This window comes from Cervus elaphus, chromosome 9 (genome assembly GCF_910594005.1).
Source record: "Cervus elaphus chromosome 9, mCerEla1.1, whole genome shotgun sequence".
Taxonomy (NCBI): Eukaryota; Metazoa; Chordata; class Mammalia; order Artiodactyla; family Cervidae; genus Cervus; species Cervus elaphus.
The window spans coordinates 10,074,336-10,102,129 of record NC_057823.1 but is presented as its reverse complement, the minus strand read 5'-3'; the positions used below and the strand labels follow the sequence as shown (position 1 = coordinate 10,102,129).

At 56.5% G+C, this 27,794-nt stretch overlaps 1 protein-coding gene across 1 annotated transcript in view; it reads left to right on the top strand.

The window, feature by feature from the left end:
* Nucleotides 1–26,352, top strand: part of SIN3B (SIN3 transcription regulator family member B) — a 45,569-nt gene extending 19,217 nt beyond the window's left edge. Inside the window, exons 6-19 of the mRNA XM_043911079.1 lie at nt 4,534–4,656; nt 5,940–6,029; nt 6,447–6,565; nt 11,720–11,927; nt 14,140–14,256; nt 15,359–15,597; nt 16,235–16,418; nt 18,738–19,344; nt 19,466–19,635; nt 21,587–21,760; nt 21,949–22,041; nt 23,148–23,242; nt 23,449–23,653; nt 24,448–26,352. Coding sequence (XP_043767014.1) covers nt 4,534–4,656; nt 5,940–6,029; nt 6,447–6,565; nt 11,720–11,927; nt 14,140–14,256; nt 15,359–15,597; nt 16,235–16,418; nt 18,738–19,344; nt 19,466–19,635; nt 21,587–21,760; nt 21,949–22,041; nt 23,148–23,242; nt 23,449–23,653; nt 24,448–24,678 — 2,655 coding nt within the window. The 3' untranslated portion in view covers nt 24,679–26,352. The remainder of the gene's footprint in view (nt 1–4,533; nt 4,657–5,939; nt 6,030–6,446; nt 6,566–11,719; nt 11,928–14,139; nt 14,257–15,358; nt 15,598–16,234; nt 16,419–18,737; nt 19,345–19,465; nt 19,636–21,586; nt 21,761–21,948; nt 22,042–23,147; nt 23,243–23,448; nt 23,654–24,447) is intronic.
* The last annotated feature ends 1,442 nt before the right edge of the window (nt 26,353–27,794 follow it).

Here is a 27,794-nt window from a genome sequence, read left to right as displayed (position 1 = left end):
TTCCTCTCTTCGCTCTTTCTCTTTGCCCTTGACGACAGCTTGGGCTGTGAGCACACCAGAGTCCCCCTCCCAGCCTCCTGCGTCACCACTGCCTCTCCCGGGTCTGCTTCCTGAGTGAGGGTGCAGTGGGGGCACGGGGCTGCAGGACAGCAGGTCTCGAAGGAAGGGGCTCACAGGGCAACAGCAGTCTGAGTCTGGATGCCATTCAAGACTCTTGGTTGAGCAAGTGGACTTCCGGTGTGCGATCTGGGGCTCATCCCCATGTTACTGTCTCCAGGACACAGAGCACCATCCCTGAGTAGAGTTTCCACACAGAAACACTTCCTGACTGAGCCAGAGAAGCTGGCTCTGTGCCACAGCCCGTCTGTGGGGCTGATGTCAAGTCCAGGAGCTGTGACCAGTCCTGCCCACCCTCTTGGAGTCTCAGGTGTCCTGGGGGGCTGGACTGAGCCCAGTGAGCACACAGCCCGGGCCTCCTTGTGCTCTGGGTGCGGCAGGGGGCCTTGAGCTGGCCATGTCACCTCCCAGGCTTCATTGCCTTCTCTCTTATGTGGAACTGATCACCCCTCCTGCTTAGGCTGGGACTGAGGTATTGTCTTTCAAGTGCTTCTCACAGGGCCCAGCTTATACTCAGTGCTTTGGAATGAGCCGCTATGGTTGTGCTGGAAAATCCAGCCTAGAATCCAGGCTGGTCGTCCCATCTCCAGCACCAGTCTGCTGCCTGGCCTGCCGGAAGCTCTTGAGAAATGCCTGGGCAGGTGGGGGAAACAAAGCCCCTGTCTGGACCCCCCAGGGACAGAGAACTCACATCTGCACTGGGCCTCTCGGCCCAGCTGCCTCCTCATGGCCCTACCCTCGAGTCTGACTTGCTTCTTTAAGTCCACTGTCTGCCCCGTGTATCTCTCTGAACTTCAGAATCCCGACTTGTTTTTCTCTCCGTGTTTCCAAATAATGCCCTTTGCAGCCGCAGCTTCATTGCCATCTTCCTTCTCTGTGCGTGTTCCTGTTCATCAGAGACCTCCCTAACTGGCTCGTGACCGACCCTCCCCACTGGCTCCCGGGGCCACGCGGCCGAGGAGCAGAGGGATCTCAGCAGCTCCTTCCCACTGCGTGCCCTTCTGTTGGCTCAGCCCAGGGTTGCGGGCACGTGGGCCTATGTGTCCAGGGAACTCGAGCTGCATCGTGTCCCCTGCTTTGAAGCCTTTGTTGCTCCCTCGTACACTTGGTGGATAGTCTTTGGGTGTCATCCTCTTGGATCTGGGTCTGGAATCTCAGCTCTGACCTTGGTGTTGGCAGTTCTCTTCCTGAACCATTCCTGCAGGGATGTGTGTCCAGCGGCATCCTCCAGTGGCCTTCCCAGAGCCATCGCTGTCAGTGCCATGTGGTCCAGGTGCAGCCCACCCTTGTGGCTTCAGGAAGGAAAGGCCTTCCTGAGTCCCTGGCCATCTTTCACCGCTCTGGAGGACATGCCCTGCTCAGGGAGGCTCGAGAGTATAGCCCCCACTTAGACAGGAGGTGGTGGGTGCAGCACCAGAATAGGGGCTCTGAATGACACACCTGGTCCATGTCCGCTTTGTCCCCTCCTCTCTGCAGGAGCCTGGCAGGTCACCTCCTCATCCCTCAGCTCCCTCATCTAAGAAATGTGATGAGAATGTCTGTCCCTAGACCAGTTGGAAGCTTTTAAGCAAAGTGTCTGGCCCTGGTGAGGCCAGGGTTGCAAAGCAGGGTCCTGCCTTGGTGGAACAGCCATCAGACCTGCCTCGGGTGGGTGGGGGGCCCCGTCTGCTGGAGTTGTGGGGACAGTGCACGGAGGACGCTTGGTAACTGGGCACACTGGCCGTCTACGCAGCTCACGTGAACTCTGCAGGCCCTGGTTCCTGAGTTCCCTTGTTGCCTCTCTGTGAGGGGTGAGTGGAGCCTCGTTCTCTGAGGGCCGTGGTCGCAGCACCCCCTGGCGGACACAGCGTGGCATCTACCAAGCTGGACTCTGACAAAGCCCACCCTGGAAAGAAAAGCATCTCCCTCAGAAAAGCACCTACTCAGTTTCTCTAGATGGTATTTGTTATCAGTCCAGCAGTGTTTTTTTAAGTGTACATTGGGTGATTAGAGCTGTTTGTGCTTTTTAAAAGATTTCATCAACTTTTAAAAATTATTAAAATGCTCGTATGTATATATAATTCATCTTATAAGATGATCTTGCATTTATGTTTCTACTAAAACGGCAGGAGAAAGAAACCAAAGGTAAAATTGGATATTGTCCTAATTAAACTCGACTATCTGGCCTAGATCAGGGCTCAGCAGTTTTTCTGTTAAGGGCCAAACAGTGAGTATCTTAGGCTTTGCAGACCGCACAGTCTGTGTGGCAAAGGTGCAGCCCTGCGGTGGAGGCGGGAAAGCAACCACAGGCCTTACATCAGTTAGTGGGTGTGGCTATGTGCCAGTGAAACTTTATTGACAAGCACAAATTGAGCCAGCCCCTACCTAAATGGTTTCTGGGGGCCTTCTACCTCAGACATTTGCAAATTGGGGCATTTAACTGAAGCATAAGAACTGTCTGAACTGTTAGTTGAAGGTTGGTGATAACTGAGCTTGCTTTCCAACTGGGTGATCTTGACTGGGCACGCAGTGGGTGTCCCCCTCACCCCCCATTCCGCCCGCCCCTGCCACCAAGTCCTATTATTACCCATTCCCCTCTGAGAAGCGATGTTTGCACCAGTTCTGGAATCTACGGCAGATACCAGTTGAGAATTTTTTTACTTTAGATTCTTGAAGTAGTCTTGAATCTTTGGATAACTACTCCTCCAAAGAATTAATCCCCTAACGGACAGGGACAGACTTTGTTGTTGTTGTCCAGTCGGTAAGTTGCATTTGATTCTTTGCGACCCCATGGACTATATAGAAGTTGCATTTGATTCTTTGCGACCCCATGGACTATATAGCACGCCAGGCTCCTCTGTCCTCTGCTGTATCCCAGAGTTTGCTCAAATTCATGTCCATTGAGTCGGTGATGCTTCCAACCATCTCATCCTCTGTTGCCCCCTTCTACTTTTGCCTTCAGTCTTTCCCAGCATCAGGGACTTTTCCAATGAGTCAGCTTTTTGCATCAGGTGGCCAGAGTACTGGAGATTCAGCTTTAGCATTAGTCCTTCCAGTGAGTATTCAGAGTTGGTTTCCTTTAGGATTGACTGGTTTGATTGCCTTGCTGTCCAAGGGACTCTCAAAAGTCTTCTCCAGCACCACAGTTCGAAAGCATCAATTCTTTGGCACTCAGCCTTCTTAATGGTCTAACTCACATCTGTACATGACTACTGGAAAAACCATAGCTTTGACTATATCTGTAGTTAAGTAATAGATCTTTATCATTGTAATTATTTATATAAAAATAGTGCATGCTCATAGGAAAAAAGTGTCAGTGAGAGCATCAAGTATGAAAAGTAAATTTCCCTCTTTCTTGCCTCAGTTTCCCAGTCATTCTCCTCAGAATTAAACTTAGAAATGTCTTATATATCTTTCCAGAAACCTCTGAGTGCAGACAAATGGACTCCTTTAAAAAAAAAAAATGGCATCCTGTTTGTTCGGGCATGCCCCTAGGGGTTTTTCCTGTTTGGAATAACGGTGTATCAGATGTGCCTGTCCCTAGCATCAACACAGAGCTGATTCATAGCTGACGTTTGCCTCTGTTTTGTTTGGAGGCACCATGATTTATCCTCCCAGCCCACCCTTCATGTGGTGTCTCTGCATAAAGGCCCCATGGTCAGTGGGGGTGATGGCGCTGTGCCTCTGCAGCCCAGCCCCGCAGAAGAGCTGCGAGCTGTCCACCTTCTCCCTTGCCTGCTTGGACTTCCATATGATAACAAATGCTGCTAGATTCCTCCAGAACCATTCTTCATAAATATTGCCAGCACCCTGACCTGCTAATAAGTGCTTGGTGCAGAGAACCAGCAATGAGAGCCCCCCACCCCCACCCCCGCCCCCACCCATGATGACTTTGCCTCCAGGATGCATTTTTCATTCATAGGAAAGAACACAGACTTGGCTGGAAGGCCCCCAAGTGACCTGGCAGCCATCAGCCACATCCTCTTGCTGCCAGGGCTTTGCATATACTGGTCGTCTCACCTGAAATGCTTTCCTTCCTGCGGTGCACCCAGACACACAGGCAGACACCCTGTCAGTGGTCTGCTGGGTGAGTCCCGCACCAAGGCCCAACTTCAGTGTCTCCCTGCTGAGTCCTCCCTCACTTGTCAGGACCCTCATCCATCGAGGCCTTCCTTGAGCCTTCTCCCGGCCTCACGGAGTGCAGCTGTGGTGAGCTGGGTACACAGGTCTTTCCTGCAGTTAACGTGAGCATCTTGAGAGCCAGGCTTAGTTCGCATTAGGACCAGGCCCCTGGCCCGGGGCAGATAGTGCCCCGGTCTTTGGGGTCATGAGCTGAGTCTCAGCTGTTTCCGCGTGCTCAGATACAGTGAGAACCAGCCCTGGTGGGTCCGGCTGTGTCTCACCAGTGCTGACCACCTCCTGTGTTTGTGTCCTTAGTTCACAGGAAATGGGCCATGCGAAATGAACAGTGTTCAAAAGAGCGAGCATGAGAAGAATCTGGAGCACAGCAAAAAGCGCTCCCGGCCCTCCCTCCTCCGTCCCGTGTCTGCACCAGCAAAGGTAACCGTCAGCTGTGCACATAGACGTGTGTGTCGACACTCAGCAGCCTGGCCTTCTCTGTAGATGACCTGGGGAGCAACGTGCGGAGGCCCTGAGCAACAGGCTGGGGCAGGAGGCTGAGTCCAGGCCCTAGTCCAGCTTGAAATTCACTGTCTGTGGGAGCTTGGGAAGACAGCTCACCTCTAAGGTGGCTGCTCACCTGTTTCCCTTGGCTTACAAGAGTGTGAGATGTGGTGTCATCTCCTCCTGCGTAAACTGGATACACTGCTCAGCCTGCTGCTTTTCACCTTCACTACTCTCTCATGGGCAGGACGCCCATGTACAGTTGTGCAGGTTGGTCACTGCACAAGGTGCCCTGCTAAGGGGTGAGAGGCTCTGAGGTTCCTCTCCTGTTGTGCTCCTCACCTGTGATGGTGATTTTCTTATTCCATCATCCCTTGTGTATCTGCTAGTTGGCTTTCTACGGGAAGGGAGAGCTTTTTCTCCATCTCTGTCTGTTTAATGTGTGTCTTTACAGACTCGGGTTATAATCTGTGACTATCATGTTCTTTTGTGTTTTTTGTCTTGTTTTGCTTTGTTTTTCTGTGCTGCACCTTGCAGCGTGCAGAATCCTAGTTGCCAGGCCGGGCATCGAACCCATGCCCCTTGAAGTGGAAGCACAGTATAATCTGTGACTATCATTGTCTGTCTTGACTCTAAACTGCCTCAGATCTAGCCAGTGGGGCCCCTTTAGGCTGGCTCTTGTGTCCTTTTGACACATGCCCATCATTCTTCAGGCATTTGGGAGATGGTTTGGTAGTATCCTCGATGTCTCAGGAGTGTGATCAAGTTCAGGTCCAAGTCCAGCCTAGAGAGAACAATCTTCACAGCAACTTAAAACCCAAATTTCCCCAGGATCTTCTCATTGCCACCCCCCCTCCCCATACCCCCCAATCACAGTCACAGCTCATGGGAGGAGCAGGCAGGAGAAGAGGTCTCTGATACTATATCTAAGGGCATGACTCCCTTGCTCTTCTTACCCTGTGATGCCCCTGCCTGATAGCAAAAGCACTAAATTGCTGAGATTTAGATCCCAGATTGTGGGCAGGGTGGCTGTGTGACTTCCACTCTGCACTCGGTCCTGGAGGCTGAGGTGGCTGGTCCTGAGAAGTCCATCCATGGGGGTCCTGATGATGGTTCCTGTCAGGAGCGCTCCGTGTTGGCGATGTTGTGACTCACAATGATGGACACAGGCCACCTGTGGGATGCACAGAGCATCCATGGCGTGGGCTCTCTCTCCGCAGAAGAAGATGAAACTCCGTGGCACCAAAGACCTGTCCATCGCCACCGTGGGCAAGTACGGCACTCTGCAGGAGTTCTCTTTCTTCGACAAGGTGAGCGGCGAGACCAGTGACCTCTGGGCCTTGCCTGGTCCAGGCTGGCCTCTCCCAGCTCAGATCTGAGCAGTCCCAAGTGAGGAGGCGGCGGCAGGTGGCCGGTGGCGGACAGTGGGCAGGAGGTGGCGAAACACATGGGAAAGGCTGAGCTCAGAGCCCGTGCCACATCTGGGGACACACGTCTGCCGCTCAGAAGCTGTATGGCTTCTCTGAAGCAGGGGTGGTCCGGGGGCTTCCTGCCCAGAGTCAGTGGGCAGAGCCAGTGAGATGGCTCTGGGCGTGTGCTGTCTGAGTGGAGAGCAGTCCCCTGCAGACCACAGCCACCATCTGTGGCTCCGTGTGCACCTGGCGAGGTAGACCAGGTGGGCTCGGGCGGGGCGTGGCCCTCAGGCCCCTGACTGCCTCCCCCTGCAGGTGCGACGGGTGCTGAAGAGCCAGGAGGTCTATGAGAACTTCCTCCGCTGCATCGCCCTCTTCAACCAGGAGCTGGTGTCTGGCTCTGAGCTCCTCCAGCTGGTTGGCCCGTTCCTAGGGTGAGTGGTACTTCTCCCCTCTTGCATTTTGTTCCGCAAATGCCTTTCACCCATCTTTTGGCTGTTGTATTTGGAAAACAGTATATCCGTTTTTTTCCGATTTTTTTCTTTTAAGTTGGAATTGTTACAGACATCACAATAGATTCACCAGCAGTTGTGAGAAAGAACACAGAACTTCTGGGGAGCGTCCCCCCACGGTAACATCTGTAGTCAATGTCATAAGCAGGATGTTGACTTTCAGACGACCCACCCATCTTTTCATGTTCCCATTTTATGTGTGTGTATGTGTACAGTTGTATCACTTGTGAAGGCTGGTGTGTCCCCTGCCACTGTGCAGGTACGGAGCAGCCTCGGAACCACAGGAATCCTGGTGTTGGCGTTTGATACTCAGATCCACATCCCTCCTATCCCCAGGCCCCTGGCAACCCCTCAAACTTGTGCTTCTTCTCTAAAGCTTACATGGCAAGAGAATTAGGTAGAGTCATACATTGTATGTTGTTTAACCTTTCAGGATCAGCTTTTTTCACTTGGCATAATTCCCTGGAGATTCATTATGCTTTTTAAAATTCTATCAGAAATTACCAGGAAGAATGAAATGACTGGTCAGCATCCCTGGTGCCCCAAGAGAAGTGCTGTTAGCAGATCAGTGACCCACTTCCATCACATGCTGCTGCCCTGTGTGAGCCAGCCCCGGCCGGCAGCTTCCGAGGGGATGGAGCTGGTCTGGAGGTGCTGTGTGTGGGAAGGGGCGTGTGCTGGCTGCCAGTGTGCTTCCTGCTCACCATCTTGGTCACGTCCAGCCTGGGTCTGAGCCCCATCTGAGCCTCAGTTTCCATGCTGTCAAAAGGGGATTATAAGTATACCTACACAGTGTTTCAAAAAGCTCCAAGTGAGCTTTGCCTGAAGACTGCTAGCATCTCACACATGGTGAGTTCTCCCTACACATGACATGTTTTAGTCACTAAGTCGTGTCCGACTCTCTGTGACCCCATGGACTGTAGCCACCAGGTTCCTCCCTCCATGGAATGCTCCAGGCAAGCATATTGGAGTGGGTAGCCATTCCCTTCTCCAGGGGAATCTTCCCGACCCAGGAATCGAACCCAGGTCACCTCCTGCATTGCAGGCGGATTCTTTACCGTCTGAGTCACCAGGGGAGCCTGCCTGTTTAGGCCCCAAGACAGCTGCAGGGGCAGCCAGGCTCTGGGGGCAGCTACCTGGGCCTTCCTAATAATTAAAAAGGTATTTAAACTTTTTCTTTTTCACGTAAAATAGAACCCGGGTCCAGGAAACCACATAACTGAAGAATGGCTTGGTAAAATCATTTTTAGGCAAATTCCCTTGTACCCATAACCCTTGTCACAAATAGACCTTCGCCAACCTCCAGGAGCCATCCATGTGCCATGTCACTCATGCTCCCTCCCTCGGCTTAAGAGTGACCACCTCTCTGCACTGATCACGATGCAGCCAACCCGGGCTGACACCACCAGGCACACAGCTCAGGCTCAGGCTCCGAGCACAGAACTGGTCTGGGCTTTGTTTTCTAGCATGTCTGTAGGTCTCTCTTCACGTCTAGGTTCTCCCTCCAGGTTTATTCTTTCCCATGTCTGCATTGGCATCCCTGTGGCGTGGGTGCACTTTGCCAAATGCATCTTCTTGGTGCCCCCACATCCCTCTGTCCGTCAGGAGGCAAAGGTCTCCCCTCTTTCTGTGGTTTATTCTTCTGTTTATTCACTCACTGCAAGTTGCAGAAGAGAGCATCTCAACAGCATTTATTACAGTGTCAGGGTCTGCTTTCCTTTCTCATCAGGACCAGTTAGAAACTGAAAAGGGGACCAGTTTTTTTTAGCCTTCTATGAACTCAAGAATGTAGAATGTAAATGCATTCGCTATATCTCAATACATTTTACAGCTGAGGAAACTGAGGCCTGAGTGGATATCTCTCTCTTTCCCCAGGGCAAGCTTTCATAAAAGAGGCATTGTGTTGTGGTGGGCCAGCTCAGGGGGATCAGACCTGGAAGCTGGCCCTTCACTCCCATTCACGTACTAACCAGGCCTGACCCTGCTTAGCTTCTGAGATCAGACGACATTGGGCGCGTTCAGGGTGGTATGGCCATAGACTGGCCCTTCACTCATCACTCTCTGTTCTCTAGACCTGGAAGCCGGCCCTTCACTCACCCCCTCTTCTCTAGACCTGGAAGCCGGCCCTTCACTCACCCCCTCTTCTCTAGACCTGAGTGTGGCTGCTGAGTTTCACGTCAGTGGCACCACACTGTCAGGCTGGGCTACAGCCTTCTCTGTCCTTTTTAAAACTCAGCAATTCTTAGACCCACACGATCATTTTTAGTGACTGCATAGTGTTCCGTTACTTGTATGTATCGTGAGTTTCTCAGCAGGGTCTGTTTTGATGGACATTTGCCTCGGTTTCTCCCTGTGGTCAGTGCTGGGGTCACGCGCTTGGACTGGGATACTCAGAGGTCTAGTTCGAGTCATCAGGAGGTGCTTCTCTGGTGGTTCTGAGAGGGCGCACACATAAGGCTGGCCTTTCCGTTAGATTAACTTTCTGGGCCCGCTGAAGATCTGTTAACACTCTGGAAAACCGCCCAGAACAGGATGGCAACATCACACAAGGCTCAGCTAAGATGTGGCTGGTTCTTTTTTTCTTTTCTTTTTTCAGTTTTGTTTATTTTTGGCTGTGCTGGGTCTTTGTAGCTGGGTGGGCTTTTCTCCAGTTGCAGTGCGCAGGGACCACTCTAGCTGTTGTGTGCAAGCTTTCCATTTCAGGGCCTTCTCCACCTGCAGAGCACAGGCTCTAGGGCGGTCAGGTTTCAGTAGTCGCGGCGTGCGGGCTCAGTAGTTGCGGCATGCGGGCGCAGTAGTTGTGTATGAGCACAGTAGTCGCAGCGTGCGGGCGCAGTAGTGTGCGGGCGCAGTAGTTGTGTGCGGGCGCAGTAGCCACGGCGTGCGGGCGCAGTAGTCGCGGTGTGCGGGCGCAGTAGTTGTATGCGGGTGCAGTAGTTGTGTGTGGGTGCAGTAGTTGTGGTGTGTGGGCTCAGTAGTTGTGTATGAGTGCAGTAGTCGTGGCGTGCGGGCTCAGTAGCGGCATGCGGGCGCAGTAGTTGTGTATGAGCGCAGTAGTCGCAGCGTGCGGGCGCAGTAGTTGTGTGTGGGTGCAGTGGTCGCGGCGTGCGGGCGCAGTAGTCGCGGTGTGCGGGCGCAGTAGTTGTATGCGGGTGCAGTAGTTGTGTGTGGGTGCAGTAGTTGTGGTGTGTGGGCTCAGTAGTTGTGTATGAGTGCAGTAGTCGTGGCGTGCGGGCTCAGTAGCGGCATGCGGGCGCAGTAGTTGTGTATGAGCGCAGTAGTCGCGGCGTGCGGGCGCAGTAGTTGTGTGTGGGCGCAGTGGCCACGGCGTGCGGGCGCAGTAGTTGCGGTGTGTGGGCTTTGTTGCTCAGCAGCATGTGGGATCGTCCCAGATTTGGGGACTGCAGCCACGTCTCCTGATTGGCAGGCAGGTTCTTTACACACTGAGCCACCAAGGAAGCCCCCTGCTCGCCCATCTTGCTCTGATGCCCAGCTGAGTTACTGTTCGTGTGGCATCCCTGCCCCAGGAGGCCTCTCTCTGCATGTGTGACCTGCTTTCTGGGTTTGCACATCGTGGGCGGCCGAGTGCAGTGGTCCAGAGAGCTGCTCCCTAGTGACAGTGTGGCTGGAGTTAGGGGCGGGGTCGCCCCCCTTCAGAGTGGTTTATCCCGCCGTAACCTTGGACACCCTTTGCTCTGATGTTGTCGTCTTCCTTGGCTGCATTTCCGTTGGCCTATGGGCTTTTCTTGTGAGCCAAGCTGGGGGTGGGGGAGGCGGTCCTTAAAAGTGGGCTACAGCAGACGGCCGTCTGGGAGCACACAGTTAAGGAGCGGAGACTGCTTGACTTAGTCACCAGGCAGAATCACCACACCGGCTGTCAACATATCCGTACCCTTTCTGTAGAATTTGATTTTCATTTAAACAATCCAGATGACACTGGGGGTCAGTTGCCTTAAAATCTTCCCGTCGACATGCACAACCATTCTGTTACGATTCCTGAGAATTTGTCCAGGGAGAGGATCTCTCTCATGAGGGAGGAGGGCTCTGGGGCAGGGAAGCAGACTTTTTCTGTCAAGGACCAAGGGTCATGACCACCCAGCTTCTGACATTATCATCCACAAGCAAATATGCACAAGGAAATACTAAGCAAATGGGTGTGACCGTCCACCGGTGAAACTGTCTGCAGATAGGCCTGGGCAGGTTGACTAGTTTCCCAGCCTGTGGCCTGGTGCTCAGCCCCTTCCAGTCAAGGAATATCGCTGACTCCAGCTTCTGCCAGCCTGGGTCAGTCTTATCTGGGGTGTCTCAAGGACCTGCCACGAGTGGTGGAGCCTGGTTGGTGATAGAGGGATGGTGGGGGGGTGGCAGTCACACACACACAAGATGACTTTACCATCTTGGATGCTAGTTCCACCTCTCACCCCTCCTTTCTGAAGTTGATTCTGACCGTTGTTAACTACCTGCATCAGCATGAAGCCATTCTGATATCTCTGGATCATCCTCAGAAGGCCCTCAGGAGGCTGACTTACCATTTGTCTTTTTTTCTTAAATTAATTTTTTAGGGGCTGTGCTGGATCTTCACTGCTGAGCACAGGCTTTCTCTAGTTGCAGCAGGTGGGGGCTCCTCCCTGGTTGTGGTGCTTGGGATTCTCACTGCGGTGGTTTCTCTTGTTGCGGAGCATGGGATCTAGGGCTCAAGAGCTCAGTGGTTGCTCTGCAGTGCGTGGGATCTTCCCAGAGCAAGGATCAAACCACATGCCCTGCTTTGGCAGGTGGGCTACCAACCGCTGGACCACCAGGAGAGTCCTTAAGACTTCTTTCTCAATTGAAGTGTAGTTGATTTACAATCTTGTGTTAGTTTCTGGTGTATAGCAAGGTGATTCAGTTATCCATATATATATTTTTCTCAGATTCTTTTCTATTACAGGTTATTACAGTTTACTGAATGTGGTTCCCTGTGCTATACAGTAGTACCTTGTTGTTCATCCATGTTATATATAGTAGTGTGCATCTGCTAATCCCAAGATCCTGATTCATCCCTCCCTCCCCCCATCCCATTTGTCTTTATTTCTGAAGGAAATTTCCAGAACTCTTTGCACAGTTCAAGTCCTTCCTGGGGGTGAAAGAGCTGTCCTTCGCCCCACCCATGAATGACAGATCCGGGGACGGAATAAGCCGGGAGATCGACTATGCCTCATGCAAACGCATCGGATCCAGCTACCGGGCGCTCCCCAAAACCTACCAGCAGCCCAAGTGCAGCGGGAGGACAGCCATCTGCAAAGAGGTAGCGTCCCCGGGGGGCTCCATCAGCTTGCGTGGTGCCTGTGTCCTGCCCCTCCACAAAACCCCCGTCACCTGTTCTGGATGGATGGAAGGGTGTTGATCCCCTCGGGTGTTGAGTGGTAGATGGTCCTGGGATGTAGCAAAACAAAGTGCCCAGGCAGAGATGATGGTTTCTCACCCTGCATGTGGCTCTGCAAGCCGCAGAGCACACGCTGCCAGCACACAGGTTTTGGCTTATCCACCATCATTCAGACTGAGATTTACCTGCCGTGAGCCCGCTCCGTTCCAGGTTCACTGCCCTCAGCGAGTTTCTCTTTAGCTTGACCACTGGACGCTTTTTGAAGTTAGTAGACAGTCTTACTGCATTTCCAGAATTCAAGAGTGCGTGCTCGATTCCAGGATATGTAGTCTGAGAGTCAGCAGAGCATGGCCCGTGAACCAAATCTGGTTCACAGCCTGTGTTTGTAAGTAAAGCTTTATTGGCACACAGATGGGCCCGTTTGTTTCCATACTGTCTGCAGCTGCTTTACTGGAACAAAGGCAGAGGTGAGTCCAGGCTTGTGTGGGTGTGGGCACGTATGCTCAGACCCTCAGTCGTACCCGACTGCGACCCTATGGACTCTAGCCTGCCAGGCTCCTGTATCCATGGGATTTTCCAGGCAAGAATACTGCAGTGGGTTGCTATTTCCTTTTCCAAGGGAGCTTCCTGACCCGAGGATTGAATGCACATCTCCTGCATTGCAGGTGGCTTCACCGAGCCATTGGGGAAGTCCCATTACCTTGCAGATACTGTGGGTTTGGTTCCAGACCACTGCAATAAAGCAAATACCACAGTAAAGACAGTCACATAAATTTTTGGTTTCCCAGTGCTTATGGAAGTTATGTTTATGCTCTACTGTGGTCTATAACATTAAGTGTGCTATCAGTTCAGTTCAGACTCTTTGAACCTCAGCATGCCAGGCCTCCCTGTCCATCACCAACTCCCGGAGTTTGCCCAAACTCGTGTCCATTGAGTTGGTGACGCTGCCATCCAATCATCTCATCCTCTGTCGTCCCCTTCTCCTCCTGCCCTCAATCTTTCCCAGCATCAGGGTCTTTTCAAATGAGTCAGCTCTTCGCATCAGGTGGCCAGAGTATTGGAGTTTCAGCTTCAACATCAGTCCTTCCAATGAATACCTAGGACCGATCTCCTTTTGGATGGACTGGTTGGATCTCCTTGCAGTCCAAGGGACTCTCAAGAGTCTTCTCCAACACCACAGTTCAAAAGCATAGTGTTATATTGAAAACAACAGCAACAGTATACACCTTAATTTAAAATATTTATGTCCCTAAAGCACGCTAACCATCCGAGCCTTCAGTGAGTTGCTGATCACTGGTACTGATAACACATACAGTAACAGTGAAAAAAGTTTGAAATACCGTGGGAATCACCAGAATGTGACATAGAGACCCAAAGTGAGCAAATACTTTTGGAAAAATGGCCCTGATGGACTCACTCGATGCAGGATTGCTGCAAACCTTCACTTTTTTTTTTTTTTAAGTAACATCTGTGAATCACAATAAAAGGCTATTTCCGTGTAGACCCAACAGTGACCTGCACAACCTAAAATATTTACTACCTAGCCCTTTATAGAGAAAGTTTCCCAGCCCCGAAGTAGTAGATTTGTTCATGTGATCAAAGTCACATTTTCTCTTAAAACCACTTTTAAATCAATGTTACCGTTAGTATGACTTGCTCTTCCCTGGTGGCTCAGTGGTAAAGAATCCGCCTGCCAATGCAGGAGACGCGAGTTCGATCCCTGGGCCAGGAAGATCCCCTGGAGGAGGAGATGGAAATCCACTCCAGTATTCTTGCCTGGCAAACCCCATGGACAGAGAGGATCCTGGTGGGCTACAGTCCAGGAGGTCACAGAAGAGTCGGACGTGGCTTAGCAACTAAAACAGCAACAAAATCAGTGAACCAAAGTGAAGTGAAGGTCGCTCAGTAGCGTCACGCTCTGTTTGACCCCATGGACTATGTTCTCCAGGCCAGGATACTGGAGTGGGCAGCCTTTCCCTTCTCCAGGGGATCTTCCCAACCCAAGGATCGAACGTATTTCCTGCAGAATCAGGATTGTTCCTTATCCTTGGCACTTCTACACTAGACCACACAATAGAGCCCTCTGGCCACGGGGCCCCTGCCTCTCCAGTCACGGCGTTTCCCCTTGGCGCAGGTGCTGAATGACACCTGGGTGTCCTTCCCCTCCTGGTCTGAGGACTCCACCTTCGTCAGCTCTAAGAAGACGCCCTACGAGGAGCAGCTGCACCGCTGTGAGGATGAGCGCTTCGAGGTGCGTGCGGCCCCGCGGGCCCCCGGGGGCCCCCTCCTTGGCCCTGCCTTCCCTCCGGCCCCCTCTGTGTGTCCTCCACCCCACGGGACGCACCCTGATCCCCCTGAGGTCGGCCAGTCTCCTCTAGGGTGTCGGCGATCCCAGTGCCTTCCAGCAGTGGGCCACTCCCGAAAGCCTCCCTTCTCTGCCTTGCTGGCCTCCAGGCTGGCTCCGCGATGGTGCCTTTTTTTTTTAAAGTGTGCGTGTATTTCATTAACTACAGTTCAGTTCAGTCGCTCAGTCGTGTCCAACTCTTTGCTACAGTTAGGGTCACTTAAGTTAATTTTTGTAACAAAAATTTTTTACTGAGAGCATTGTAGATTCATATGCAGCTTAAAAAATAACAGAGTGCTCCGGGTACCTTTGCCCCGGTGGGAGTGGCTTGTAAATCTGAGGCAGTGTCACAGCTGGGCTATGGACCTTGACCCAGCCCATGATCTTATTCACGTCTCCCTAGTTGCACTTGTATCCGTGTGTGTGTGGGGTCGGGGGGAGCGGGGAGGATCTTGTGCATAAGTGTTTGTCTTATGTGTGTGTGTCTAGCTCTGGATTCTCTCCCCTGTGGAGGTCCGTGTCCCCAGCACCAGCCAAGGCACCAAACCGTTCCCCCACCAGTAGCATCTCTCACATGTTCCTGTAGAGCCCCTCCCAGGTCTCAGCAGCCACCAGCCAGTCCTCTGCCTGTTCACTTTGTCCCAAATGGAAGCACTCACGTGGCCTGTGACTTTGGGGATTGACTCCCCCTCCCCCAGCACATATTTTGGGGAGTCACCTGCAGGCTGTGTATACTATGCATCCCTTCCTCGCTGATGAGGGTAACGTGCATTCAATGCCTGTGAAGAGGGCCAGGCCAGGACCCGTCCCCCTCCTCAGAGGGGTCCAGCGGCGGGGAGGTCCAGGTAGCACAGAGGCCCGGATCTGTAACCAGCCATGCTTGCTCCAGTCCCCGGGCCTGCATCCATCACCCCTTCCCAGCCCTGTCCCAGCATCCCTTCTACTGGCCCGGGCTCATCCCTGGGGGATGAGCTGACCCGCTGACCTCTTTCTGCCTTCCTGTCCATAGTTAGACGTTGTCCTGGAGACCAACCTGGCCACGATCCGGGTGTTGGAGAGCGTCCAGAAGAAGCTGTCCCGCATGGCGCCGGAAGACCAGGAGAAGTTCCGGCTGGACGACTGTCTGGGGGGCACGTCAGAAGTGATCCAGCGCCGTGCCATCCACCGCATTTACGGTGACAAGGCCCCAGAGATCATCGAGAGCCTCAAGAAGAACCCGGTCACCGCCGTCCCCGTCGTCCTAAAAAGGTGCCCTCACGCTTCTCACCACACTGCCCAGGGGCTCGTTACTGCTGTTTGTCACAGGTGTAATCGTGAGGGGGGGCCTTGGGGACTCAGGCTGGTTGATTGTGTTGTGGTCTTCCTTTCTCTCCCTGTTACATCCCCAAGAGGCAAGTACAGCTGTTAGCGATTATTCGTGTCCTTCTCAAACATTCCACTCTGCACATGATCATATCCAATCATTATCTTAAAGCAGAAACAGCATCATCCTATGTCAATAGGCTTGCCCTTTATGTAATCATGCATTTTGGGACCCTCCCTGTGCTGTGAACAGTTACTGGTTAAGTGGCTGCCCTGGGTGCTGGGGCGCAGATGTGAGTGAGCCCAACACAGTCCCGTCTAGCAGGGAGCCCCGCGGCTGAGCCCGCAGCTGCAGAGAGTGCAGGCCGGGACAGCGAGGAGCTTCAGGACAGTGATGTTTGAGTAACCGTAAGAACGGCCGTAGTGAGGTCCCCGCAGCCGTTCCCACCGCCTCCTTCATCCAGCACAGAGCCCAGCCCCCGTGCCTGGAGCGGGCTGTCCCGGGCGTGGAACGGGTCAGTGGGTCTGCAGTGGAAGACGGGTGTGCTGGGCCGTCCCCGTGCTGAGCCTGCTCGCCCCACAGGCTGAAGGCCAAGGAGGAGGAGTGGCGGGAGGCCCAGCAGGGCTTCAACAAGATCTGGCGGGAGCAGTATGAGAAGGCGTACCTCAAGTCCCTGGACCACCAGGCCGTGAACTTCAAGCAGAATGACACCAAGGCCCTTCGCTCCAAGAGCCTGCTCAACGAGATCGAGAGCGTCTATGACGAGGTGAGGCCCCTCAGCCGGGGCCTGGCTCTCCTGGCCTCCACAGCCCTCTCAGGGCTGCGGGGGGGGATAGGAGGGCTGTTCCTGCCCGCCTCAGGCTGACCCAGGAAGGCGCCCTGCGGTCAGCAGAGGGCAGGCTTCTCAGCTCCCCGCCCCCTCGCTGGACCTTCTTTCAGGTGACTGGGGCCGGCAGCTTTCCTTTGCTGCTGCTTGCCGTGGGTCATGGACTGTTAGAGCCTTCGGGAGGAGTGTCCCATCTAACTCTTACTTGCAGGCCTTGCTGTATAGTACTGTTACTGTCCCAGTTTTAGCAGTGGGGAAACTGAGGCGCAGGAGCTGGCCCCTGGCCCAGCCCAGCTGCAGCAGACGAGGGCACCACGTGCCGCCAGCGCACTGCCCTCCAGCTTTGGTGTGGTCCGGCTCACGGGGTCTGCGTGAGGCCGGCCAGGCCCTGGGCTCAAGGAGCTGCGCTTTGAACAGTGCCTGTGGGGAGAGTTCCTAGCGGGAGCCCTAGGCAGGAATCCTGGCAGGGGTGGCCCGCTGGGCGTTGGCTGTTGGGGAAGGAGGGGCCGCTGCTCGGTGCCGGAGCCCAGGTCAGGGAGCGGAGTCCCTGACCGAGTGCCCCTGGCCAAGCCACTTCCTCCCCTCTCTCCCGCACATGATCCTGAGCAGCGAGCGGCGGGGGTCTCACCTCCAGGCTCTCAAGGCCCCGCTGGGAGGCTCATCCTGCCCAGAGCTCGTGTTCCTCCACACGGCCGTGGAGCCCACCGAGGGTGCTGGCCCCAGACTACCTTCCCTCCTGCCTCCCTGCCGCGCTCGGCGCCCACTGCCCAGCCCCAGGGTCCACCCTGTGACCTGGCCTCTGCACTTCAGGCTGCAGATCCTTGAGGCCTGAGACTCCACCCTCCCCCCCAGAACGGGTGGCGCAGCCCCTCCCGCCCCGCTGCCATCAGCAGAGTCCCGCGGGGCCTTCCCTGGGGTCTGAGGGAGAAGGGCCGGGCCTGGAGAGCACTGCGTGTGCGGTTCCTTCGTGCTTGGGGCAGTAAGACCCTTCTCCTGTCACATGGCTCGCAGAGGCCAGTCTGTGTTACGAGCTCCAGAACTTGGCCAGAAGATTTTGAAGGGCATTTATGACATATCAAGGTGGGGCCTTGGAAGCAGCCGGATAAAGGTCACACTGAAGAGCTGGGAGCAGGGCTGAGCTGCAGCGCCCGTACCCACCTCTGCCTGCCGGGACCCACTCAGACTCCACCCTTCCCGCCAGTGAGGAGGGCGGGAGGTCTCTGGGTGCTGCAGATTTCACAGTTGATATGGGAGCACATGAGTTGCCCGTCCCAGAAAGTGAAGTCCCTGGCCAGGCGGCAGCCTAAGAGGCCCTGCCCCTATTTCCCTTCGGGCCCTCGTTCCAAGGGCATCTGGGTAACCCCTCAGGGCCACTGTTGAGAGCACCACGGAGGGCCAGGCCTGCCCTTGGCACCCCGCTCACAGGGACAGCGTCCATGCTCGCTTCTTCCCAGAACCTGGTGTGCCTGCCCCTGTTGTCTCATGCAGGGGACCAGCGTCACCAGGAAGAGGGTACGATGTGGGGCAGCTTATGCACCGCTGCATAGTACTGAGATTGTGTTCGGGTTTGCTGGAAGGAGAGTTGTTGACTGGATAAAGGTAGCAGGGAAGAATAAGCCCAAGGATGAGGTTTTCCAGGGAGAAAGAGCCAAGGCGCGTGTGAAGGTCTCGTGCACAGCAGGACAAGCTGAGCGCCCCCACAGCATCAGAGGAGTGTGGGGTGGTGTGCCAGGGCCAGGGTCCTCTCCTGAGTCGTGTGCGAAGGCCTGGGGCAGAGAAAGTGGGGCAGCTCGGGCTGATGGCGCTCCTGTGTGGCTCTAGACTCGGTGTGGGGGTTGTAGAGTGGGCTGGTAGACGGGAACGAGCAGGTGGGTGGCCTGTGCTGGCGCCTGGTAATGGGAGTCCCGTGGAGGGCTCGTGGCAGGTGGGGAGTGGACAGCGGCGGGAGACGTGAGGGTGGTGTCAGCCAGGCGGGCAAGGCTGGAGGGGCAGGAACTGGAGTGGGAGCAGTCGCAGGTCTTCCAGGGCCTGGCTGAGTGTGAGTGAATGATGGCGGCAGAGGCCTGTGCTGCGCTGAGGCTTCCTCATCCCCCGGGCAGCCTGGGGCAGCTGGAACTGAATGATCAGATGGTGCTGCCCTCATCCTCCTGGTCTCGGCACTGTTGGAGGCCTATGTGGTGGGAATGTAGCCTCTGTTTGGCCCCCGACTGGGGGGTCTCCACGCAGGTTTCCTGTCCAATGGCCGCTCTGTCTCCCCAGCACCAGGAGCAGCACTCGGAGGGCCGCAGCGCCCCCTCCAGCGAGCCGCACCTCATCTTCGTGTACGAGGACAGGCAGATCCTGGAGGACGCAGCCGCCCTCATCAGCTACTACGTGAAGCGGCAGCCAGCCATCCAGAAGGAGGACCAGGGCACCATCCACCAACTGGTGCACCAGTTCGTGCCCAGCCTCTTCTTCTCCCAGCAGCTGGACCTGGGCGCATCCGAGGACTCCGCCGACGAGGGCCGGGCCAGCCCCCCGGGGCAGGCTGCAGACCCTGGCGGCGACCGAAAGAAGCCGGCGCCCGGGCCGCAGAGCAGTCCCCCAGAGGAGAAGGGGGCCGCAGGCGAGGTGCCGGCCCCAGAGCCGCAGCCGCCGCAGCACAAGCCCCTGGACGACGTCTACAGCCTCTTCTTTGCCAACAACAACTGGTACTTCTTCCTGCGCCTCCATCAGACGCTGTGCTCCAGGCTGTTGAAAATCTACCGCCAGGCGCAGAAGCAGCTTCTGGAGTACCGCACGGAGAAGGAGCGGGAGAAGCTGCTATGCGAGGGCCGCCGTGAGAAGGGCAACGACCCCGCCATGGAGCTGCGGCTGAAGCAGCCGAGTGAGCCCCAGGGCCCGCCCGCTGGGTGCCGGGAGGGGAGATGGCTGCCCTGAGGAAGCCTGGGCCGGGAGGTGGGCAGTGTGTGTGAGCCAGACCCGCAGTGACCGGGTGCTGCCCGCAGGTGAAGTGGAGCTGGAGGAGTACTACCCGGCCTTCCTGGACATGGTGCGGAGCCTGCTGGAGGGCAGCATCGACCCCACGCAGTACGAGGACACGCTGCGCGAGATGTTCACCATCCACGCCTACGTGGGCTTCACCATGGACAAGCTGGTACAGAGCATCGCCCGGCAGGTGAGCGGGCGGGCCGCCCCGCCGGGCCCTTCACTCCTGTGCTGCGGTTGGCCCCATGGTTGGCAACTTTTCTTCATTCTCTGTTAAGGTGGAATTCGTGTAATGTAGAATCCACCATTCTTAACTGAATCTTTCAATGGAACTTAGTACATTTATAATGTGCAGTTGTTATCTGCCTAGCTCTAGAACATTCCCGTCATCCCCCGAGGAAACCCCGTCACCACCGGCAGTCACTCCCCATCCTTCCTCTCCAAGCCCTTTTCTGTCTCTCTGCACATGCCTGTTTGCACATTTCGTATACACGGACTCGTGCAACATCGTGGCCTTTGGCGTCTAGCTTCTTTCACTCAGCATTGTGTTTTCAAGGTTCATACACATTGTAGCATGTGGCAGTACTTTTTTTGCATATTTATTAATTTGGCTGCATCGGGTCTTAGTTGTGGTACACAGGCTCTTCACTGAGTCTCCTGGACTCTCTAGTTGTGGAGCCTGGGCTGAGCTGCTCTGAGGCATGTGTGATCTTAGTTCCCCGGCAAGGGGTCAAACCCACGTCCCCTGCATTGCAAGGCAGATTGTTAACCCTGGACCACCAGGGAAGTCCCAAAACGTTACTCTTTTTTATGCCCAAATGGCATTACATTGTGTGGATGGACTGCATTCTGTTGGATGCTTCCACTCATCCATTGATGGACGCTTGGGTTGCGTCTGCCTCTTGGCAGTGATGACCAGTGCTGCTGTGGACATGTGTGTGTGCGAGGAGATGTCAGCGCTCCTGTTGACAAACCTTTCGTGAGGGGAGTTTAGCAACTTGTAAAGAGCCTTAGCTCACTTCTGAGGGGACTGGCCGTGATGTGCCTCAGCATCGCCCACAGCTGAACATCAGCAAGAGGAGATTGGTCGCATAATAAACAGCAGAGCCCCAGGCGAGTCCAGTGTGGTCCTGGACTGTGGGTCCTGCTTGGTGAACACTCAGGTTGTTTAACTTGACTTTGGTTTCCTGGTTGTCAAGTGACGCTGTTCATTGTAAAGTGGGAAAGAAGTGAGGAAAGAATCATGTCATTCCTCTGCCACTCAGATGCAGTCAGTAGAAACATTTTTAACTCGTTATTGACAGGGGGATTTTTGCAGAAACTAACACCTGTGGCTGGCAATTTGCTATGTAAGTGATACTGAAACTTTTCTAGTCAGTAGCATTTGAGCAGCGAAAGATGTATTAATACATCTTTCCGGCCTGTTTGGGCTGCAACTTACTGCACAGAGACAACTCTGCTCCGTTTGACCCTGCATCCTCAGCTGTTTCCAGTACTTGTCTCATCATAAACTCAAGGTTTTAAGTATGTTTATAGGTGTTAAAGGAATTAAATTACGCTTGTAACTGAACATTGTTGCTGTTTAGTCACTAAGTCGTGTCCGACTCTTTGTGACCCCGTGGACTGTAGCCACCAGGCTCCTCTGTCCATGGGATTTCCCAGACAAGAATACTGGAGTGGGTTGCCATTTCCTTCTCCAGGGGATCTTACCAACCCAGGGATCAAACCTGCGTCTCCTGCATTGGCAGACAGCTTCTTTAGCACTGAGCCACCAGGGAAGCCCTGTAACTGAATGTTGGGGAAGGATGATCTTTTGCCATCACAGCGATTTTCAGTGATTACCACGCCCCTTTGGGCACGTTTTTTCTGTACATTTCTCATACCCGGGCAGAGTTTGCTGGTCTGCTGTGGTCTGGTCTGCTTTGACTTAGTTTGCTCCAGTCTGGGCTGGTTTGTGTGGTCTGGGCTGGTTTGGTCTGGTGCGCACCCGGCGTGGAGGCTGCCCTGCACAGCCTGTTGGATGCTGACCTTCGCCCCCTCCCACGTGGACTTGGCCACGACCCCTCTGAGTGAGGCAGGGGCTGTGGCTCCCCGCTCCTGGGGGGCTCGCGCCCAGCACCAACCAGCCCTTGTGCCCACAGCTGCACCACCTCGTGAGCGACGACGTCTGTCTGAAGGTGGTGGAGCTCTACCTGAACGAGAAGAAGCGGGGCGCCGCTGGTGGGAACCTGTCCTCCCGCTGCGTCCGTGCCGCCCGGGAGACCAGCTACCAGTGGAAGGCCGAGCGGTGCATGGCCGACGAGAACTGCTTCAAGGTGAGCGGCCGGCCAGGGGAGGGGGGGCGCCCACCCCAGGTGAGGTGGGCACCCAGCAGTGGTCCCTCAAGAAAGGATGAGGCTTGGAGGCAGGGGAGCGGGAGGCATTGATGACCTTGTGCCCTCATCCTGTGCCAGCCTGGGCTGTTCTCGCAGCTTCAGGCTGTTTGTCCCCTGCCCTCCCCCAGGTGATGTTCCTCCAGCGCAAAGGGCAAGTGATCATGACCATCGAGCTCCTGGACACCGAGGAAGCCCAGACGGAGGACCCCGTGGAGGTCCAGGTGGGGACCGCAGCCCTGCACTCCGAGCCGCGCGCGCCTCGGGGACCAGGGGCAGCCACGGGCAGCATCCGCCGTGTGGCTCCTGCCGGCCACGCACAGGCCACAGGACATCCACCAGGGTGCCTCTGTGCTGGCTGAACACTGGCCGTGGAGCCCCAAGAGGAGGTGGGCTCTCTGGGTGTTCCCTCAGAGACCAGGGCTATGTCCCAGGGCAGGCGGCCACGTGGGAGCCAGTCTGGCCTCTACCCTGGCTCCTCCCACCTCCTGCTGGTGCCAGCCCATCTCCGTGGTACCGTGGCCAGCCAGTCACTCAGGCCCCGTGGTATGTGACTGCTGCGCGCCTGGTGCCCGAAGTTCAGAGCTCTGGGTGTCCCACATCACAGGAGAAAACTCTCCTGGCCCACACTGACTGCACCTTCCCCTTGGTGCCCTTGAGCCAGGAAACAGGGCCTGGAAGCCTCCAGCTGCCTTCACAGAGCTGGGGACGCCGCCCACCACAGCCACCAGGGCGCCCCTCACAGCGTCCTTCACAGGACACACTTTCCATAACACGTGAGGGTGGGGGCCTGCACACTCTGTCTCTTCCAGAAGTTTCTGACAAATGTGCGTGCGTTAAGCTTGAGTCTGGAAGAGCCTCCTGCTTTAACAGGGTGGTGAGCAGATGAAGGGTCCCTTGGACGCTGCAGGCCATGCGCATTCTGGACCTGGTGGCCCCTGTGAGCCCTGCCCTCTACTCACCCCCAACTCCTCCCTGTCTCTCCCGCTTCCTTCCTGCTGCTTGTGTCCGGGTGTCCCTTCCCGTCCACCCATCCCCCGGACCCCACTCACTCTCTGTCGGGGGCCTCCCATTCCCCATGTGAACTTACCACATGGCAGATAGAGTGAAGCATAACACAGCAGGGACTTACCCACTTTTAAGCGTGAGGCTCCGTGAGCCATCTGAATTGCGGCCTGGGTGTACATGTCCCACCCCAGCTGAGCCCTGGGCGCTGCCATCTGCTGGTCTCAAGCACACATCCAGGTCCGCCTGGAGCTTCGGGAGGGATGCAGATGAAGGCCCCGGGAGCCGCTGATGCCATGGGCCGTCTCTCCCTCTGTCCCCCCAGCACCTGGCTCGGTACGTGGAGCAATATGTGGGAGCTGAGGGCGCCTCCAGCTCACCCACCGAGGGCTTCCTCCTGAAGCCCGTGTTCCTGCAGAGGTGAGAGGGCCCGGGGCCCCGGGGAGCCTCTCCCATTGTCTCCAGCGCCCGGCGGGCCTGGGTGTGAGTTAACACGGGATCCAAGGGGTCGGGCGGTGGTTGCCGTTGCCTCGGTTTGCATTTCTCCAACCCTGGGAGGTCAGGCGTCCTCCCAGTGTCTGGGCTGTGGGGACCTCCTAGCCTGCGGATCCGCCTTTCGCCCCCAGGAACCTCAAGAAGTTCCGCCGGTGGCAGTGTGAGCAGGTGCGTGCGCTCCGCGGCGAGGCCAAGAGTTCCTGGAGGCGGCTGGTCGGGGTGGAGAGCGCCTGCGACGTGGACTGCCGCTTCAGGCTCAGCACCCACAAGATGCTGTTCATCGTGAACTCCGAGGACTACATGTACCGCCGAGGGACGCTGTGCCGGGCCAAGCAGGTGCCCTTCCCTGCCCGAGCCTTGGGAGCCTGGGCTCCAGCTCACAGCTGTTTGGGGGTGTCTGGGCCCCTGAGGTCCAGCCCATGGCCTTTTGGGGTGCCTGGGCCCCCAAGATGCACTCCATGGCACTCTGGGGTATGTGGGCCCCTGAGATCTGATCCATGGCCTTCTGGGGTGTGTGGGCCCTGAGATCTGATCCACGGCCTTCTGGGGTGTGTGGGACCCTGGGATCTGATCCGCGGCCTTCTGGGGGGTGTGGGCCCTGGGGTCCAGCCGCGGCTCTGGGGTGTGTGGGCCCTGGGATCCAGCCGTGGCTCTGGGGTGTGTGGGCCCTGGGATCCAGCCGCGGCCGCCTGGGGCGTGTGGGCCCTGGGATCCAGCCGCGGCCTTCTGGGGCGTGTGGGCCCTGGGATCCAGCCGCGGCCTTCTGGGGCGTGTGGGCCCTGGGATCCAGCCGCGGCCTTCTGGGGCGTGTGGGCCCTGGGATCCAGCCGCGGCCTTCTGGGGCGTGTGGGCCCTGGGATCCAGCCGTGGCTCTGGGGCATGTGGGCCCTGGGGTCCAGCCGCGGCTCTGCGGGGTGTGGGCCTGGGGTCCAGCCGTGGCTCTGGGGCGTGTGGGCCCTGGGATCTAGCCGCGGCCTTCTGGGGTGTGTGGGCCCTGGGACCCAGCCGTGGCTCGGGTGTGTGGGCCCTGGGATCTGATCCGCGGCCTTCTGGGGTGTGTGGGCCCTGGGGTCCAGCCGCGGCTCTGGGGCGCCTGGCCGTGCTCACCACTACCCCCCCCGCCCCGGCAGGTGCAGCCCCTGGTCCTTCTGCGCCACCATCAGCACTTTGAGGAGTGGCACAGCCGCTGGCTGGAGGACAACGTGACGGTGGAGGCGGCCAGCCTGGTGCAGGACTGGCTGATGGGTGAGGAGGACGAGGACATGGTGCCCTGCAAGACGCTCTGCGAGACGGTGCATGTGCACGGCCTGCCCGTGAACCGCTACCGCGTGCAGTACAGCCGCCGCCCCGCCTCCCCCTGACACCCCCGCGCGGGCACCTCCACGGCGCACGGCATGGTGCGCGTGCTTCCTCGGCCTGCGCGTCCCTCGGGCGTCTTCATCAACAACGTGAGGGGCGCAGAGCGTCCCCCGGCCTTGCTGCTACGGGCTGAGCTCCGGAGGAGGGCGGGCGGTGGCGGCTCTCAGCCCCACGCTTCATCCCTCTTGGCTTCCCCACTCCCCTTTGGGCCCGTCCTGTGCCAAACCTGACACCCCTCGCACTTAAACTCTGGGGGTTTGGTCCCCGCGGGCGGGCGCGGGGAGGATGAGTGCACTGGCCCAGGCACAAGTGAGCACACTCACACGTCTGCGGGGCCGCTGCTGCCACGCGTGCCAAACCCCCAGGCCTGGGGCCGCAGGCCTCCCCTGCACGTGGTGAGAGTCAGCGAAGAGCCGCGCCAGGCCTCACGTTGGGAGGGAGCAGCCTTTGAGAACCCCTGGGCTCCTGAGGAATCGGGCCTAGGTGGACTTGCTTGAAAAGCATGTCCTTCCCGAGGGGCTCTGAGAGCTGCTAGAAACATTCCCCAAGCTGGACACCTGCATCCGGCGGTTTGGGCATTGGCTTGGCCCAGCCGGCGCTGGGGGTCCTCCACCACTTTGAAAATGAGACAAGCCCTCTCAGCCCAACTCTTGGGGTCCCACTTGGATGTCCAGATGTGGAGTTGGGTGGGCGGCACTAGGACTGCCCAGAAGACCCTGCTGTGGGAAAAAGAGGCTCAAACCCTGTGTTGGTCCAACAGCTGGACTCTGTGCCCTAAGGGGAGGGGGCCCTCCTGACGCATCCGCTGACTCGAGTGCCCCCTCCCTGGGAGGGCCCCGGGGTGCAGTTGTGTACCTAAGATGGACATTCTAGAAGTATATATATGCACACGCCTATTTATTCCTCTATGCTCATAGTGTTGTAACTTCTACAACGGCCAAGTGCCACAGCTTCTCTGGGGGTGACTGCCCTCCTTGTGGAATTCCGCATACCCACCCCAGCGCCTCCGTTCCTGCGGCCACCACCCCAGAGTGGGCACGAGTGTGAGGGGCGGAGGGGTTTCTGTGCCAAGAATGCCAAGTAGTTGGGGCCAGGGAGCAGCCCTTTGAACCATGAGACGCTCTGGCCAGGCCCCTGGCCCCATCAGACACAGGCGGGCTCCCCCGACACGCCAGCCCGGTGGCACCGCCGAGCAGCCGCCGCCTCCAGCCGCAGTGCTCGCCTTCCTGCAGCTGAGCTGTGCCAGACCCAAGGTTCCGGAAATTCTAGGAGTTACCTGGGGACTCTAGGTTTGCCAAGCCTTAGACTCCAGGCCTGGGCAATTTCCAGGCCAACCAACCCCGCCCGGGTGTCTCCTCGCCCATGTTTTCTCAAGTGTAATTCACGCACTTTGTACGCATCCTTGTTTTATAAGAAGGACACCCACCAGAATTCCTGACCCAGACCCTCCCAGCAGCCGTCCTCCTCAGGAGCCCGCAGCCCCCCACCTGTGGCTGCGCCCAGGCCTGGGGTGCAGGCCAGACCCCACCGAGCCCCCACCCTGCATGCTTCTACGGAGCATCTCTTCCGTTTCTGAAGAAATTTCTGTTCTGGGGCTTGTACTTCCTTTGCAGCTGTTTTGAATGTAGTTTTCCTTTTCTATTTATTTGCACATTAAAGTTAAATACTGACCTAAAGCTGTGAGGTTCAGTCAGTCATTTCCTGTGAGCAAATCTTGGGGTGACCTCTTGCTGCCAGGGGAGCTGACCTGACCACAGGGCGTGCGCCTGGGAATCCTCACACCCTGAAGGGCTTGGTAACTCACTCTAGTATTCTTGCCTGGGAAATCCCATGGACGGAGGGGAGCCTGGTGGGCTACAGTCCATGGGGTCACAAAGAATCAGACACGATTGAAGTGACTTGGTGCACTTGCACGCATACTTTGGCTGCCTGATGTGAAGAGCCGACTCACTGGAATAGACCCTGATGCTGGGAGAGATTTGAGGGCAGGAGAAGGGGTCCACAGAGGATGAGATGGTTGGATGACGTCATCAACTCAACATGAGTTTGAGCAAACTCTGGGAGATAATGAAGGACAGGGAAGCCTGGCGACCTGCAGTCCATGGGATCACAGAGAGTCAAACATGACTGAGTGACTGAACAACATACAGTATTTGTCCTCTCGCGACTGGCTTACTTCACTCAGCACAGTGTCTCTGAAGTCCATGTTGTAGCCTGTGTCAGAATTTCCTTCCTTTTACAGCTACTATTATGCCTATTTTTAAGCATAAAAATTTAAGCTTTTATGGAAAGTGATGCACAGTGCAGAAAGTTCCAGCAGCACGAAAAAGCACATGGAGAAAAGTAGGCATCCAAGTCTCTCTCTCTGAAGGCAGCTGCCCCCCAGCACCCCCCAGGAGGTGCCTCCATGTGGCTCGTCTCCCTGGGACAGCCGCCCTGAACCATCACGTGCTGTGTCTGGGGGCCCTCTTCTGTGGTCCAGGGCCGTTTCCATGGTGACTAGTGAGTGGAGGGGCAGTTATTTATGGGCACCTCCTACACTCGCCCCCGCTGCCGGAAATTTCCTGGTATAAACGTCTTCCTGAGCGTGTGTATCTGCCATAAATTTCTAGACACGGAACTCCTGAGTCAAACCACCCTCCTCAGGGCGGGGAAGAGCCGCCCTGGCCTCCCCCAGCTTCCCCTGAGCAGGCTTCCTGCTCGCTCCTGGAGGGGCGGCAGGGGGTCCCCGCCCCCATTTTCCTGTGCCGTGAGAGTATCCCCATCATGTGTGCTGTGAGACGCAGGCATGGGGCTGAATGTGTCACTGGCGTTGGAGGAAACTGCTCAGAAATGAGGGCGAGGCTCCTGGCTGTGACCCCTGCTCCTGCTGAAGCTCCCCAGGCCTCAGTGTCCGCCCCTCCAACCCTGGGGCTGGGGGCAAGGACCTCGGCATCTCAGCCTCCAGCTGCACTGACTCTATCATGGACTGCTTGGTCATTTCCTGGCTGGTCCCCATGTCCCCAGCTGTGTGGCTAGATTAGGGCTCGCCATCCCAGGACACCGTCTCATCCAATCCCCGCTCCAACCCCGAGTTCATTTCTTCTTCCCTCGGCCCCCGGTTCCCTCAGGATCCCCC